Below are 14849 nucleotides of genomic sequence, written 5' to 3' on the forward strand. Positions count from 1 at the left end.
AAAAGTTGACAAGCTCTCCGATGAAAAACAGCAGGATGGGATTCAGGCTGCACCCTCTTTCCAAAATTCCACCTGATCTGTGACTTTCAATGCATTTGGTGCCACAAATGTTGACTGTCTGAATGAACCTGCAAGCACAAGAAAAAAAAAACTATTTATCAAAGCAGTGTTTACAAAATTTGCCTTGACTGTCAAGCTTGTTGGTGCTGTATGCACTTTGACCTTATATACTACATCTGAATGCACCTACAAGGAAGGTACATAATTAGTTGATAATCAGAGACGAGTATAATTAATTATAATTTGCACTTACAAATTGCATAAATAACATTACAGTGTTTCCCACAGACTTTCATTCTATTTGTGGCAGCATATATATGCAAACTCATTCTCTGCCAGCAGGAGGTGCTGTTGGAGTGGTAGATATCGAGGTTTCCCCGGTAACGCTGTACACAAAGCAGAGCTCCACTCACAAAAGCTGCATTATCAGACATTACAAACAAGAAGAAATTAAAATGAGTTTCCTTCAGAAATACAGCGATATAAAAACACCCGCACCCGGTTTCGATTTTGAAACGTGCAGTGCTCATGTTTATTCAACATGTGCTAGCATGTTCCTCTCAAAGTCAACCTGTTCTGTGAGTTAGTGGAGCACAGCAGCTAGAGGCTAATTTAGTGACAATAAAGTTAGTTAAGCTGATGGAAGCTCACCTGCTGTTAGCACCGCTACGAGGCAATCACAAGACTCCAATACACCTCAGATGCAGACGACATGACCACAAACTTGAAAATAAAATACAAAATATGTTATTAGCAGTGGTGTTTCTTCACTCAGTTTTCCTCAGTAGGTTGTTAGCTCGCTGTTTTATGTTAACGTTACTAAAGTTACATCTCTAAAGTTACATACGACATTGGTACACACTTTCTGACTTAAATAGCATTTGAAGAGAATTACCTTACTTGCGATAAAAAGGCAGAGTAAAGAAAATAATTGACTATGCTTCTCTTTGTTCAACTAAGTTAGTTAACTTCGGCTAAATTACATTATTAACATACCGGTTGATGTTATCATCGATACTATGGCATTCACAAGAAGAGGATCCAAAATACACCTCCGACGTTGCAGACTACATCCAGACTAGAAATCTGAAAATAACAAACAAAAGAAGTACTAGAAAATACTGTTTAAAATCTCCACTGAAACAGTGGTTTGCCTAAAGCACTTTACCTCAGTATTTCACGTTAATTCGCTGTTAAGGTTAAATAAAGGCTGGCCAGAGGAGCTAACTTGCATTAAAGTGCAGCAGAACGTACAAACGTGTTTCTCGGTTTAACTAAGGTTTATTTCGTGTAATATAGGTGACCTTAATTTACTCAGCAGTCGATGTTATCAGCCTTTTGGCGGCATTCCGGCCGTCAGTCAGGAAAAAAAAGCTCCAACTCCCGACATGAAAAATTAGACAATGTTAGTTTGCTGTTAACAAGTGAAAATATCTTAAAATATCACAGTTTTGCATAAAACAGAAATAATATACTAACCTTTTGTCGAGTTAACGGTGCATTTCTCTTTTGTCCTTTTACGGCCACTTCCACCAAACAGTCAAAAAATATCTCCCTTGCCATTGGTCAGTTTTTCGCGGGCAAGTTCACTACTGTAAATTGATTTACAGTAGTGAGGAAATACAGTAGTGACCGTATATTTTCCCATAATCCTTTGCGGTTTACAGTAAAATACTGTATACACATTTTACAGTATCTTACTGTACATATTACAGTATAATACTGTTCAGATTACAAAAATCAGTTACTCAGTTACAGTTAATCTGTTTTATTGTGTCCTCGGAGTCAAGCACTGTGAAACCAAAGGCTGATGGGCAAACGACTGTACTGCTTCAAACTGTTAAAGTGTGGATAGAGGGTCTGGCGGGTAGAAAATTAGTATGTTGCTTGTTGGATGGAGGCAGCCAAAGAAGCTTTGTGCAAGAGAGTCTAGTAAAAAACACTAGCATTACCAGTGCTAAATGGAGAGAAGCTAGATCTTCACAGTTTCGGAACTGAGTGTCAGTGATTACAGTGAATATCATGAAGTTGCCATTTGGAAGTATATGGAACACTTACTTTACTTTACTTTACTTTTAGTCATTTAGCAGACGCCTTTATCCAAAGCGACTTACAAATAAGAAGTAATTAAAACTAAAAGCTAAAACTCTATAAATACTGTGTGTATATATATATATATATATATATATACACATTTAAGAAAATTAAATAAATTCAATAAAAATGACAAATGCATACAACAACATTTCAAAACTAAACATTTAAATGAAAACAAAATAAATAAAGTATAATAATGATTCTAACATAACACTAAGCCAAACACCAAAAAACAACTACATATGTGTATGTACAGCCACACACATATACATGTACATATATATAAATACATTCAATATATATAATTTAATTTCCATTTTGTATGTTGAAGTACTGAAATAACTCAAATTAAATAAAATTAAAACTTAATAAAAAAAACTATATAGACATAATAAAAAACTAATAAAATGACAACATTACTACAACTGTAACTAAAACTAAAATAGATAACTAATACAAATCAAACTACATTAGTTTATCAGTAATCCTAAAAAAATAACACTGAGCCAAACACACATGCCTAAATAACAACAACTTACTGACACATAGTAAGAAATGGTTATAAAAAACTGAAACAGAAGTGAAACAAGTAGTAGGAAAGAAGAGAAATAAAAAGCGAAAACGTTACTTATCCTTTGCCGGTGTCCCTGCCCGGTGGAGTCGCACGGTAGAGTCGATGGTCTTTACAATCTTTGGTCTTCACGCGACCGCTTCCACGGTAAACTACGCTTCTTTTTTATTTGTTTAACAACTCAAATTGAATTCAGCTGGACACACTTTCCTCTTTATCACAACAAATGGCCAAGCAAAGCGCACGCCACTGACAAGGTACGCGATACAGTACGAGACCAAACACGATTTCAGCACGTCTCCACAGTAAACAAAACAAGCGTTTCCTAGCAACGACAACTGCGCTAAACACTGAGACAAGAAATAAATACACTTACAGCTGCTTTTAACTTCTGCTGATTGACTGCTTCTCATAAAGCGTATTTCTTTACACTGTTTTGCTGGCGCCTGAACACACTTTCCTCTTTATCACAACAAATGGCCAAGCAAAGCGCACGACACTGACAAGGTACACGATACAGTACGAGACCAAACGCGATTTCAGCACGTATCCATTTGAACACAAATGAAAGAACAGAAATGGCAGAAATTGGAACTCCTCAAGTCTGTACTGCTTTTATGAAAGTTCCTGGAGAACATGTGCAAAAGAAGTTCGAAGCTAAGGGTCTGCAATTCGCTGAATTTTTCTTTTAGCACACTAATGATTCTGAGAGTTCAGTGTTAATAGGAGCAGACTACTAATGGCAAGTGGTATTAGGTAGGGTTGAGAGATTAACCAAATCTCTTGTAGCCCTGGAAAGTATTTTTGGATGAGCTAAACAAGGACCAATTCCCATGTCTAGTGTAACAGACACAACATGCATGCAAATCTGTTTAGAAGAAGATGTACATATTTCAAAACAGTTGTGTGCCTTTTGGGAAGTAGAGACTTTGGGCACACTGAACAAGACAGCTGGAAGTCCAGAAGAAAAAGAAGCTGTACAACACAGACTGTAACTTTGGTAACACTTTATTTTGATAGTCCACTTTAGACATTCTACTAACAGCAAGTAACTTTGCATCTACATGTCAACTAGTAGTCAATAGAGTATTAGTAGACTGTCTGCTTAATATCTTCTAACACTTTATTTTAATGGGTCCACAACATATAACATACTGACTGTGTCAACTTATTCTACTAACCCTAAACCTAACCTAACAGTCTACTCTGAGAGTTAGTAGAATTAGTTGACATGTAGTTGCAAAATTACTTATAGTTAGTAGAATGTCTAAAGTGGACTATCAAAATAAAGTGTAACGTAACTTTTAAGGATGGATATTATCAGGTAGAGTTACTCTGGAAACCAAATATACCAGAACTACCAAACAGCTTCAGGGTGGCTATATAGAAAAGGGTTGAGAAGCTGCAGAGAAAACTAAAAGCTGATGTAACCTTTTCCACAAATTACAGAGACGTAATACTACAAGACTGTTTACAGCAAGGCAGTCACTGACTCTTAGTTTAAAACCAGAGTTAACTATCTGGTTTCTTCAACTTCCACTCGAGAAGAAATCTGCCTTTAAACTTAAAGAACTAAAGATTGACATTTATCGTGATAATTATCGTTATCAACTGATATGAAAATTTTTATTGTGATAATTTTTTTGATATATTGCCCAGCCCTAGTGGCTTGCTGCCGTTGCAGCTCATCTGAGTTTTTTCCTAGCTTTAATGGTGTCACTGTCAGCCGGCTTACGAATGCAACCAGGAAAATGGCCCTAGGGGAACATTTATTTCTCGGGGAATCGGCTTGGTGGCTAGTTCCTATAAATATGTTCTTATAACTACCCGGTGCGAAAGCCCCAAATGGTGAGCTTAGTGCTCGCCTGAGTTTCATGTATTCACCTACTGCAGCATGTGACTACTGCCTGACTCCTGTATCAACTCATATTTAGATTTACGCAGCTCCCCAGAGTATTTATGAGGAAGCTCTTGCTTAGTTGAAAGATTCTGAGGCAATGGTGCTCCACACAGAGTTATACAGTGGCTGACACCACCTTGCTCTCAAGCGGCATTGGATATTGCGATGCAGTAGCTTGATTCATTTTTTCCAGAGAAAGGGAGGTCTCATTTTCTTCTCTCAGGGAACCATGGTTATGTTGAGTAACCTGAGACATTTTGTGCCTGCAGATAGAAAGAGAGTATGCTGTTCAAAAGGCTCTGTATTCTGTTGGCTTTCCTGTTCCTCATTCTGTGCTGTACTGCACAGATACTCATGTCATCGGCACAGAGTTTTACATCATGGAACATGTACAGGTACTCATAACCAGTAAATGTTAACTTCATTCAAATTTCATTCAATAAATTAATTCATATTATTTCTACATTGAACCATATTTGAGTTAAATATAGCCAAACTGAGGCAATTTTTTTTCAAGATTGTAATTCTCTTTGAGATGCAAAGTAACAGCTCTAGCTCAAGCAGTTAATATTACACACTTGGCCAGAAGGGGGCAGGCAAGGTTGTTTTTTTCCCCACCCCACTTATCAGTCCGTTTAGTTATCAATTGTTTATGAATGGTAGGATTCTTTGAAGGATGATGATATACTGTAAATGTACATCTGCACATAAGGGACGTATATTCAGGGACTTGAGGCTCCCAGGGGTCAGTGCGGCAGAGCGGACAGCTCTGTATGTGGCTGCAGTGGAGACGCTAGCCAAACTTCACTCCCTAGATGTCAGTACACTTGAACTCTTGGGATATGGGAAGGGAACAGGTTATTGTAAAAGACAGGTGAGATGATAAAATCATCAATGAGTTATTAATTTGAAATCTGTATTTTAATTCTTATTATTCTTTAAAGCTACGGTCATCTTTTCACTCATCAAAAAAAACAAAACTTTTTTTCTTCCAGGTCTGCACATGGACAAAGCAGTACAAAGCCTCTGCCCACAAAGAGATACCAGCCATGGATAAACTTTCTGATTGGCTAAGCCGCAACCTGCCAACCAATGACAATGAAGTGTCCCTGGTTCATGGCGATTTCCGAATTGACAACCTGATATTCCACCCTACAGAGGTACTGATACTTGATGCACATGCATTTAAAATCGTTCAAAAGTTTTCTTAATGTTTTTGTTTTTCTTAATGTTTCACCAAAGCTGCATTTATTTTTGAAAAAGAAAAAAAAAGAGAGAGACAAAAGATAATATTGTGAAATATTATTACAATTTAAAACTATTTTAATATTTGAAAAAATTTAATTGATCCCTGTGATGGCAAAGTTGGATTTTCAGCAGTCATTACTCCATTCTTTAGTGTCACATGCTAAATTTTTTCAGGATTCTTCAGTATAATTTAAAATTGAATTTAGAAATCTTTTGTAGTTGATTATGTGTACTTACTGAATGAAAGTATTAGTTTCTTTAAAGGTTTTTTTGAAAATTTATAAACATTTGTAGAACACAATATGAAGTATGGAAATTCCTCCATAGAATCTTCGTAACTAACTTTAACGGGATCTCCCTTCTGCTGTTCTAATGCCGTAGGCCCTTCTTTCTTTTTCAGACCACAAAAAAAGAAACTTAAAGAAATGTCCCGCTCATGCTCATCCATATTATGGCAGTGAAAAGAGACCGGCAACAAGCTATCAACAAATGATGCAAAAGTATCAAGTAATCTTGATTTCTTGCAGTTTGTGTGCTTTTCTGGGCGAGTTGGAGTGAACTGCTTTGCTAATAAAGTCTCATGTTTGTACAGTCGTGCATAGAAACCAATGTCCAAGGTCAGGATTTTCGTTAAATAACACATTAGAGGTACAAAACCCACACAATACTTAAAGTATAAGACACGTGTGGCATGGGACTATTCTGTAATACTTTTGTGTCTTTTAATAGCTGGTTGCTATTCACTGTCATTATATGAACAAGCGGGGACATTTCTTTAAATTTCTTATTTTGTGCTCTGAAAAAGAAAGAAGAGCATATGGCATTAGAACAACACAAGGGGAAGTAAATGGTGGCTTAATTTTCAAAAATTCAAAGAGAAAATGTTTAACGATTACAGTGGTGTTACCTTTATGGATTCAATCAGAGACTTAAGACTTTTCCAGCTTCCCGTCAGTAAATGATTTATTACAAAGAGAATTGTAAAGATCAAGTGAATCAAAACTGACTGGCAGAGCAAGTCTTTAATTAACCTCCAATTATAATGTCACATCTTTGAGCAGAATGTTCTTAATGAGCCTATTAAAACTCTACTTTCCCACATAATTGTGTGGAAGTGATTGGTAATTGATATACCAATGTGTGTTTCTGTCAGTCAAACCAAAAACTCAGTTCCTCCCATACATTAATTCATACTTTTTGTTATTTGAGAAGAAATGTTACTGGATCTGGGTCTCCTGAAAGCTTTATGGTCTCTCTGCAGGCTCGTGTATTGGCTGTACTGGACTGGGAACTGTCCACTACCGGACAGCCAATAGCAGACTTGGCCTACTTTCTCATGCCACACTACTGGCCCAGTCACTACAAAGTCATCAGCACAATGGGTGGAGTCACAGGAGTGGAAGGTGGGGCATCTCTCTCTCTCTTTTTTCTCTCTCTATATTTCATGTATTAATCCATACATTGCTTTTGAACAGGAATTCCCTCTCCAGATGACCTTATCTCCATTTACTGCCATTGTCGAGGCATCCCAAACTCTCTTCCCCAGCAAAACTTCTTCATTGCCATGGCTATTTTCAAAATGGCTGCAATTGCACAGGTATTGAGTTTTAAAAGTTAATGCCGACCATGCCAAGTCATTGTTGATTAAAACAAAGTTAAACTGTGCCAATCAGATAAAGACATTCGCTGATATGGAGAAGGTAAATGCACCTGCTGCAAAGGGGCAGTTTTTTATTTCACAAAATGACAGTTAAAGCTATTATAGCTATATTTATCCAAGATTATTACACGAGTTCTTATCAAATTATTAAATTAAATGACATTAAATATCATTGTATGTTGAAGTATTCATTATTTGAGAAAAAGAGAGTTGAGTGCTAAGAGAGACATGAAACTAAGCACAGCTATATTTCGTTCAACAATTTGGGGTCAGGAAGTTTTTTTTAAAATAAATGCATGCTTTTATTCAGTAAGGATGTATTAAATTGATCATGAGTGACAGTAAAGACATTCATATTTGCCATCACAGGAATAAATTACAGTTTAAAATATATAAAAATTATAAACAGTTATTTTAAATTGTAATTTTTCTTTCAAAAATATTAAATCTTACCAACCCCAAACTTTTGAACGCTTGGCTAGTGTAAGTAGGAAATTTATTGTTTGAGACAACAGTCAATTATACTTAATTTAGTTAACGGGCATTATACAAATATATTTTTCTGCATTAAAGACAAGTCAGATTCAAGTATCCCTGAACCATGTAACAAAATGAGAGAAGTGTATTTTAATAAACATATTAATTGAAGGCTGATGATTTTACTCCCAGAATGCCAATTGTGTTGTTCAAGGTAGCAAATGATTGGTAAACCTTGTGTTAATTTTGTTTTTTGAAACACACTGCTATACACACAGGGAAAGTGATACTATTTCCTGTGTCAGGAAAGCACACAGGGTCTAAACTTACTAAGTAATTTTTCTTTCCCCATTTTAGGGGATATATGCAAGGCATTTGTTGGGCAATGCCAGTTCTCTTAACGCAGCTGAGTTTGAAGAGAGTGTGGAGCCCTTAGCTGAGCTGGGTTTACAGATCGCCCTTAGGTACAAAATCACAATCTCAACTCTACATGCACATTAGAGTAAATACCTGCTTGACAGATTATTTGTTAATGATTATTTTCAGGTTTTCAGTGTCCAAAAAGACATTTTAAGGATATATTTCCTTATTAGCAAGTTTTGTTTAATGAGCAATCTGTGTTTTGGTTGTATTTTTGTGGCTTATTTTGAAGTTGTTTCCTTAGAATCAGAATATGTAATTAAAGGTGTTTCCATGTAAGCAGGGTACATAATTATTGTTTGTATTTTTATTGTCAGGGTATGTGGTTTAAAATTGTAATTATATGTAATTATAAATGTTGATAATAGTTTATAAAGGATGCATTTTTTATCTGCAGCTCCACGTTAGCTATGCCGATCTCTAAAGAGCTGTTCATGCTGTCACCCAAAGGTCAGGCTGTCCTTCAGCATGTGAAAGAGTTCATGAGAAAGCATGTACTTCCTGCCCAACAGGTCAGCACTGCCGTCATCTCTGTTGGACACTCTGTTTGAGTACATAAAGATAAAGATATAAAATAATGAATACTATAAATTATAAATAATTAAAATTAAAAGGTAAATAAAACTATAAAAATATACTAAATAATGATAATGATTAAATCATTATAATGATTTAAAAAGATGACTATGACCCCCCCCCCAATATTTCATATGTTTTTAGGAAGTAAAAGAGTACTACGCCAAGCACAAAGACACACCTGAGAGATGGCACACACCTGCTGTGATAGAGAAGTTGAAGGTGATGATACATACAATCATGCATTATTTACATATAGTACCATCATATCATGTCATATTAGTAAGATTTAAAAAAAAGAGTTAAATAAATTAATTACTAGTTTTTCATCAAGGATTCCTTAAGTTGATCAAAAGTGAGTGCTATTTTTATTTCAAATAAATGTTGTTTTGAATTTAATATTTATCCTGAAAGAAGTCATGTTTTCCACAAAAATATTAAAATAAATTAAACACGAAAAACAGTTATTTTAAATAATGATACAATTTCACATGGAAGTAAAAGAGTACTACGCCAAGCACAAAGACACACCTGAGAGATGGCACACACCTGCTGTGATAGAGAAGTTGAAGGTGATGATACATACAATCATGCATTATTTACATAGAGTACCATCATATCATGTCATATTAGTAAGATTTAAAATAGTTAAATAAATTAATTACTAGTTTTTCATCAAGGATTCCTTAAGTTGATCAAAAGTGAGTGCTATTTTTATTTCAAATAAATGTTGTTTTGAATTTAATATTTATCCTGAAAGAAGTCATGTTTTCCACAAAAATATTAAAATAAATTAAACACGAAAAACAGTTATTTTAAATAATGATACAATTTCACACTATTCAAATTTTTACTGTGTTTTTAAATAAATTAGTCTTGGTGAACAAAATGTATTGAATAAGAAAATTAGTTGGAACTGTAGTTGGGAGGATGTTCTTTGTATGTATTAATGAAGTCCTTGTGAGCAGGCAAAAGCTCGAGCTGCAGGCCTGTGGAATTTGTTTCTTCCGGCTGAGAGTGGCCTCTCTCAGCTGGATTATGCTCATATCGCAGAGGAGACCGGACACTGCTTCTACTCCCCCGAAGTCTTCAACTGCCAGGCCCCAGGTGGGTGTGTGTTTCTTCATAAGTCAGAAATTTTACTGTTTTTATGGAGCTTTTAGATTATGGCTTTAAGGTACACTCATACTTAGGGTTTTATACTGCAGAATGATAAAATAACATGAATTATATGCAGATTTACAGCTATAATTACTGAAAATTAGTCTGCCAGGCCCCAGGTGGGTGTGTGTTTCTTCATAAGTCAGAAATGTTACTGTTTTTATGGAGCTTTTAGATTATGGCTTTAAGGTACACTCATACTTAGGGTTTTATACTGCAGAATGATAAAATAACATGAATTATATGCAGATTTACAGCTATAATTACTGAAAATTAGTTTTTTTTAGAGAATGTGATTTTGCCATATTTATTGTAAGTTATATGTCATAAGTTTGTGTTATGTAGAAATACTAATGTTTACAACAAAACATCTTTATCAACACTACATCTGTATATGCAATAGGATTTGACAAGTTTTACACGTCAGCATTATATAGAAAGTATGAATGGTTTAAATGGTAGCACTAATATGTAAAATTCTTCTTCTTATATGTAAAATTTTTCCCTTATGTGACATATGGCAGAGTGAAACGGCTTCTCAGGAAAAAAAAAAAAAAAAAGTAGGGCAGGAATTTCAATTTCATGTGAGTGACAGGTTGTTGGAGGGAAGGGATTATTGACCCGCCCGATTGCAGATAGGACGTTAATTATTATGAGAGTACATGAATTAAAATAATGATGTGCACAAATAAACCATTTATAACAAACACTGCAACATTCCAGAAAAATATAAGAATTCTCAATTTTGATTTCATTGTATAACTCTCTAACAGACACTGGCAATATGGAAGTTCTGCACCTGTTTGGCACTGAGGAACAGAAGAGGCTCTGGCTGGAGCCATTACTAAGAGGAGACATACGGTCATGCTTCTGTATGACAGGTAATGTGTAAAATGTATTAATTGACTATTCAGTCTAAAGAAAACCTTGTATAATTAGGCTGGTTTCAGGTTCGTAGATCCGATGGACATGTTGCTTTGGTGGACATGTGTCTTTGGGATGTTTACATATTCATTAAACAGCTGGACTGAGCGTAACATATTGGAACAGAACATAGTGGTAGGACACAGTTTTAAAACTTGGACAAACTCAAGCCTCTCTAATGTGACACATATTCACTAGTACTCACTTGACTTAAAAGGAGGATTTATAATTAAGTTAATAATAATATCTGTGTTCATTGAGTAAACAAGGAGAAAAATAGTTGGTCAATTTGATCAACAAAGTGATTTTGATTCTTTTGCTAATTGAGCAAGCCAAAAGATGACTATAGATTGTGTGAGCACATGTGTAATAGTGATTAAAGAGGCATCAAGTTTCTCAACATATGCAGATGGTGCTGTAATGCCCCCAGAGTTTTCAGATGTGTTGATGTATGACAGTTTTCCCCATTATTTCTCCCTGTGTGTGTGCATGTGTGTCGTTTTAGCTGTCATACTACAGACAATAGCTGTAATTCTTATTCATGATTATGTAACAAATGTCACGTCATATAAAATATCTACACTAGGTTATCATTTCCACCTTGACAGCCAGTCTCTCTGTTTGTGTTTTGTCACTCTGTTGTTTACCACCAGATATTATCCTCTAGTGCAGTGGTTCTCAGTCTTTTTGTCTCCAAGGTTCCATTATTGTCCACAAAAACACTTAAAGTGTTTTTAAATTAAATTTACAAAAACATGATAAAATGTTTTAGAGCTTGGCTTAACTAGACAAAATACATATTCATTATAAAAATGGCATTGGATTTTAGGATCTTACAAATTTACATAATTTTCCCAGGTCTAGAAGTCCCTCATATATCCAGGTTTTCCAATATGGTTGAGGGGGTGAATTAAAATAAATAAAATAAAAAAAATTTAGTCTACTTTTAAATCTTTTAAATTAATTTTGAGGCACCCCCCCAGTGGGCCAATAAGCCGACCTTGGCCATTTAGTACACTTAGTAGCAAAGAAGTAATCTTTTGTGAATCTTCAATAACATATTGTCATATAAATATTCAATAAGTAATTTGTGAGTTTCAGTCTTTTTGACCATTGATTAAAAAGACTTCCTCATGTTAGCCATTTGTTCATGAACCAGACTACAGTGGTAATGTTTGTTTGTGAATCAATGACAATTAATAGTGTCCACAATAATGAAAAGGAAAAATCTTTTAGAAGTCTACTTTAAAATGTGTTTTAAAAATGACAGTTCTTAGAAATGTCATCTTTGTATGTACACGATGTTGGTTTCATATTGTTTTGAAAAAAAATGCTATTTTCAAGAAATTTTATTTAATAACTAATTTAATAAAATGTTGTGTGTGCACTTTGTATTGATTGTTTTCAAAAACATTTTGATGTTAATGAAAATCAAATTAGATTTTAAGAGACTTGTGCTTTGACGAAACAAATAATGCAAAACACAATGTTAGAGAATTTTTTTAAATACTTGGGGTGGGGGGGGGATAAAATTAATTGACTGCTTTTTTTCTAAAATGATTTTCATCTCTGATCCTAGTACTCTGTCTGTTTTTCTCTATTCTAGAGCCGGATGTTGCTTCAAGTGACGCCACAAACATGGAGTGCACCCTTCACAAAGACAAAGACCATTTTATCATTAATGGCAAAAAGTGGTGGAGCAGCGGTAAGCGTGTGAATGTCACAGTACGAGATTGAAAGTAGGAGTGGAAAGGAAATATTTTGTTTGTTAGTTGTCAAGAAAAGAAATTGTGATTTTTAGGGTTTTACTCCTGTGGAGACTAAACACGTTAAAAGGAAAACTGAACAGCGGGAGTTTAGTTTTCATAGCCTTAGTGTTTTAACCAATATCTTACCACAAAGACATAAAGAAATATATCACTAGAATGATTCATCCCATAAAACGACCCCGTTCATCCAAATCTTCTCGATGACTGGCATGACATTTAAAAAACATTTAAGATGTTTACACAAACCAGCTATGCAGAATCTGTGAACGATAAACACAGACTTGGGGAACTCAAAGCGATCACAACGGGTGGCAAAGCAGAAACAGACCAATTAGTCGAAGTTCCTGCCTTCAGCTTCACAGACCTAGAACTGAGTTGCGAGGATAAGCCTGCTATCATCTCTTCCTGCCTTTGACAAGATTCTGAAAAAGTTGCATTTTGAAGGTTTTTCCCATTGCAAATGACGCAGGCTAACATAATTTGGTAAAAGCCTAATTTTCTACTTGAAAACTGAATCACGATGAATCATCTTTGAGTCATTTTCAAAAATTAATAAGCTGAAATGAACAGCCTACCATAAGAGCTGTAAACTCACTCTCTCTTGCTTTCATTTTCATTTATATTTTTTGGAAAGCTGACCGCAGGAATGCGTAATTGCATTTTGTTGACGTGTGGAACAGCAGTTGCACGATACAAAGATTAAAAACAATCTTTATGTGATGAAAGGCAGTTTTACCATTTATTGCGGTAAGATAACATCAATGATCAGGGTTTAAACTTGCATTTCATCCTGTTTACAATGCTCAAGGTTGTTTTTCGATCTGTATGGGATGTTTAGAAGTGCTTTGGTATTTGTCTCTTAGAAACTGTCCCCTGTAGAACATTCCAGATGGTTCTAGCTGTGGGTATTTGTGGTTTCGAGGCCTTCTGAATTAAACATCCTCAAAGCATGACAAAGGACCAAAGGCCTGTTGTTCTCTGCATCATCACACCAAATGAACTCCATAAAGTCTGAATTCGCTTTAAACGGCTTCAGCAAATCTCAAATCTTTACAACATTCTATTATTATGATAATGAGTGTTTGAAGTTGACTTGAACCAAAACTGACCTGCTTAACTTTCTTAATATGCATTTTTTTTTTTATTGTGAATGATTTATTGGTGCACATTATTCCACTATGTAATATTTAATTAACGAAATGTTTTGTAAAGTTTTGTTTTGAAACACAAGGTATTAATTAAGGTATTAATTTATACTTTTTAAATTAACTAACTTTATTATTGTTATTATTATTATTATTATTATTATTACTACTACTATGAGGTGAAAAAAATAAATGACCAATAATAATTTATATCTATTTGAAATTATATTTTCTATTATAAATTATTTTATTTATGTCTAGAAATGGAAATATATTAAATTTTACAATGCAATCAAATCTTGATAGTTAAAATCATTGTTCATTGAGTTAATCTTGGAACTGTAAACTCATTTGTATTTCTATGAAAACTGAACGCGGAAGTAAAATGGCTAGCAAATGTTTTAAATGTTTTGAAAAAAAAAAAGTTTAGTTTTTTATGAATGTCTGCATCAGAACTACTATTGCATGCAACAGTTTGCCAGTTTGAAGCCCCCGGTATCACTTGAAACCATATTATTTTGTTACCCCGTACAGTAAATCCTGTTTCACAGAAATATGATTTGCAAGCACATATCACATACCAAATGTTTTGGATGGTGAAGTTTATGGGTGGTCGGTTCAAAGTTATAAGAGAAAAATATGGTCAGATATGAATGGTGACAAGTTGTGAGATCTTTTTTGTTTGATCTGACTTGTCACCAAAGTTGTTTTGTGTGTCTCTGAGGAGTTTTAAAATACTGTCATCAACGTACAGTATGTGATCTTTGTGTCCTTGAGCAGTAGAAATTCCAACTTTCCAGTGCTATCTCTTTCCTATTTTAACCCGCACAGATGTACAGAT

General features: G+C 34.7%; 1 protein-coding gene and 1 long non-coding RNA gene across 4 annotated transcripts in view; one reads left to right on the forward strand and one right to left on the reverse strand.

Annotated features, from left to right (window-relative positions):
* The window catches only part of acad11 (acyl-CoA dehydrogenase family, member 11), a 123979-nt gene that overhangs the window by 24495 nt on the left and 84635 nt on the right, over positions 1 to 14849 (forward strand). The window contains exons 3-13 of the mRNA XM_016237322.1: positions 4898 to 5023; positions 5341 to 5502; positions 5624 to 5788; positions 7138 to 7279; positions 7352 to 7473; positions 8371 to 8477; positions 8831 to 8945; positions 9154 to 9231; positions 9978 to 10116; positions 10944 to 11051; positions 12701 to 12799. Of these exons, the coding sequence (XP_016092808.1) occupies positions 4898 to 5023; positions 5341 to 5502; positions 5624 to 5788; positions 7138 to 7279; positions 7352 to 7473; positions 8371 to 8477; positions 8831 to 8945; positions 9154 to 9231; positions 9978 to 10116; positions 10944 to 11051; positions 12701 to 12799 (1363 nt within the window). The remainder of the gene's footprint in view (positions 1 to 4897; positions 5024 to 5340; positions 5503 to 5623; positions 5789 to 7137; positions 7280 to 7351; positions 7474 to 8370; positions 8478 to 8830; positions 8946 to 9153; positions 9232 to 9977; positions 10117 to 10943; positions 11052 to 12700; positions 12800 to 14849) is intronic.
* On the reverse strand, positions 7 to 1520 carry LOC107554727 (uncharacterized). Of its 3 annotated transcripts, none has more exons than XR_001605086.1 (4): positions 1375 to 1520; positions 1057 to 1146; positions 712 to 783; positions 7 to 128 (listed from the first exon to the last, which is right to left on the reverse strand). It is a non-coding gene; the product is annotated as an uncharacterized lncRNA (long non-coding RNA). The 3 variants fall into 3 exon arrangements; XR_001605085.1 differs by having other exon boundaries at positions 1229 to 1520; XR_001605084.1 differs by having other exon boundaries at positions 1057 to 1520.

Source organism: Sinocyclocheilus grahami, unplaced genomic scaffold (genome assembly GCF_001515645.1).
Source record: "Sinocyclocheilus grahami isolate Dianchi unplaced genomic scaffold, SAMN03320097.WGS_v1.1 scaffold511.1, whole genome shotgun sequence".
Lineage (NCBI taxonomy): Eukaryota > Metazoa > Chordata > Actinopteri > Cypriniformes > Cyprinidae > Sinocyclocheilus > Sinocyclocheilus grahami.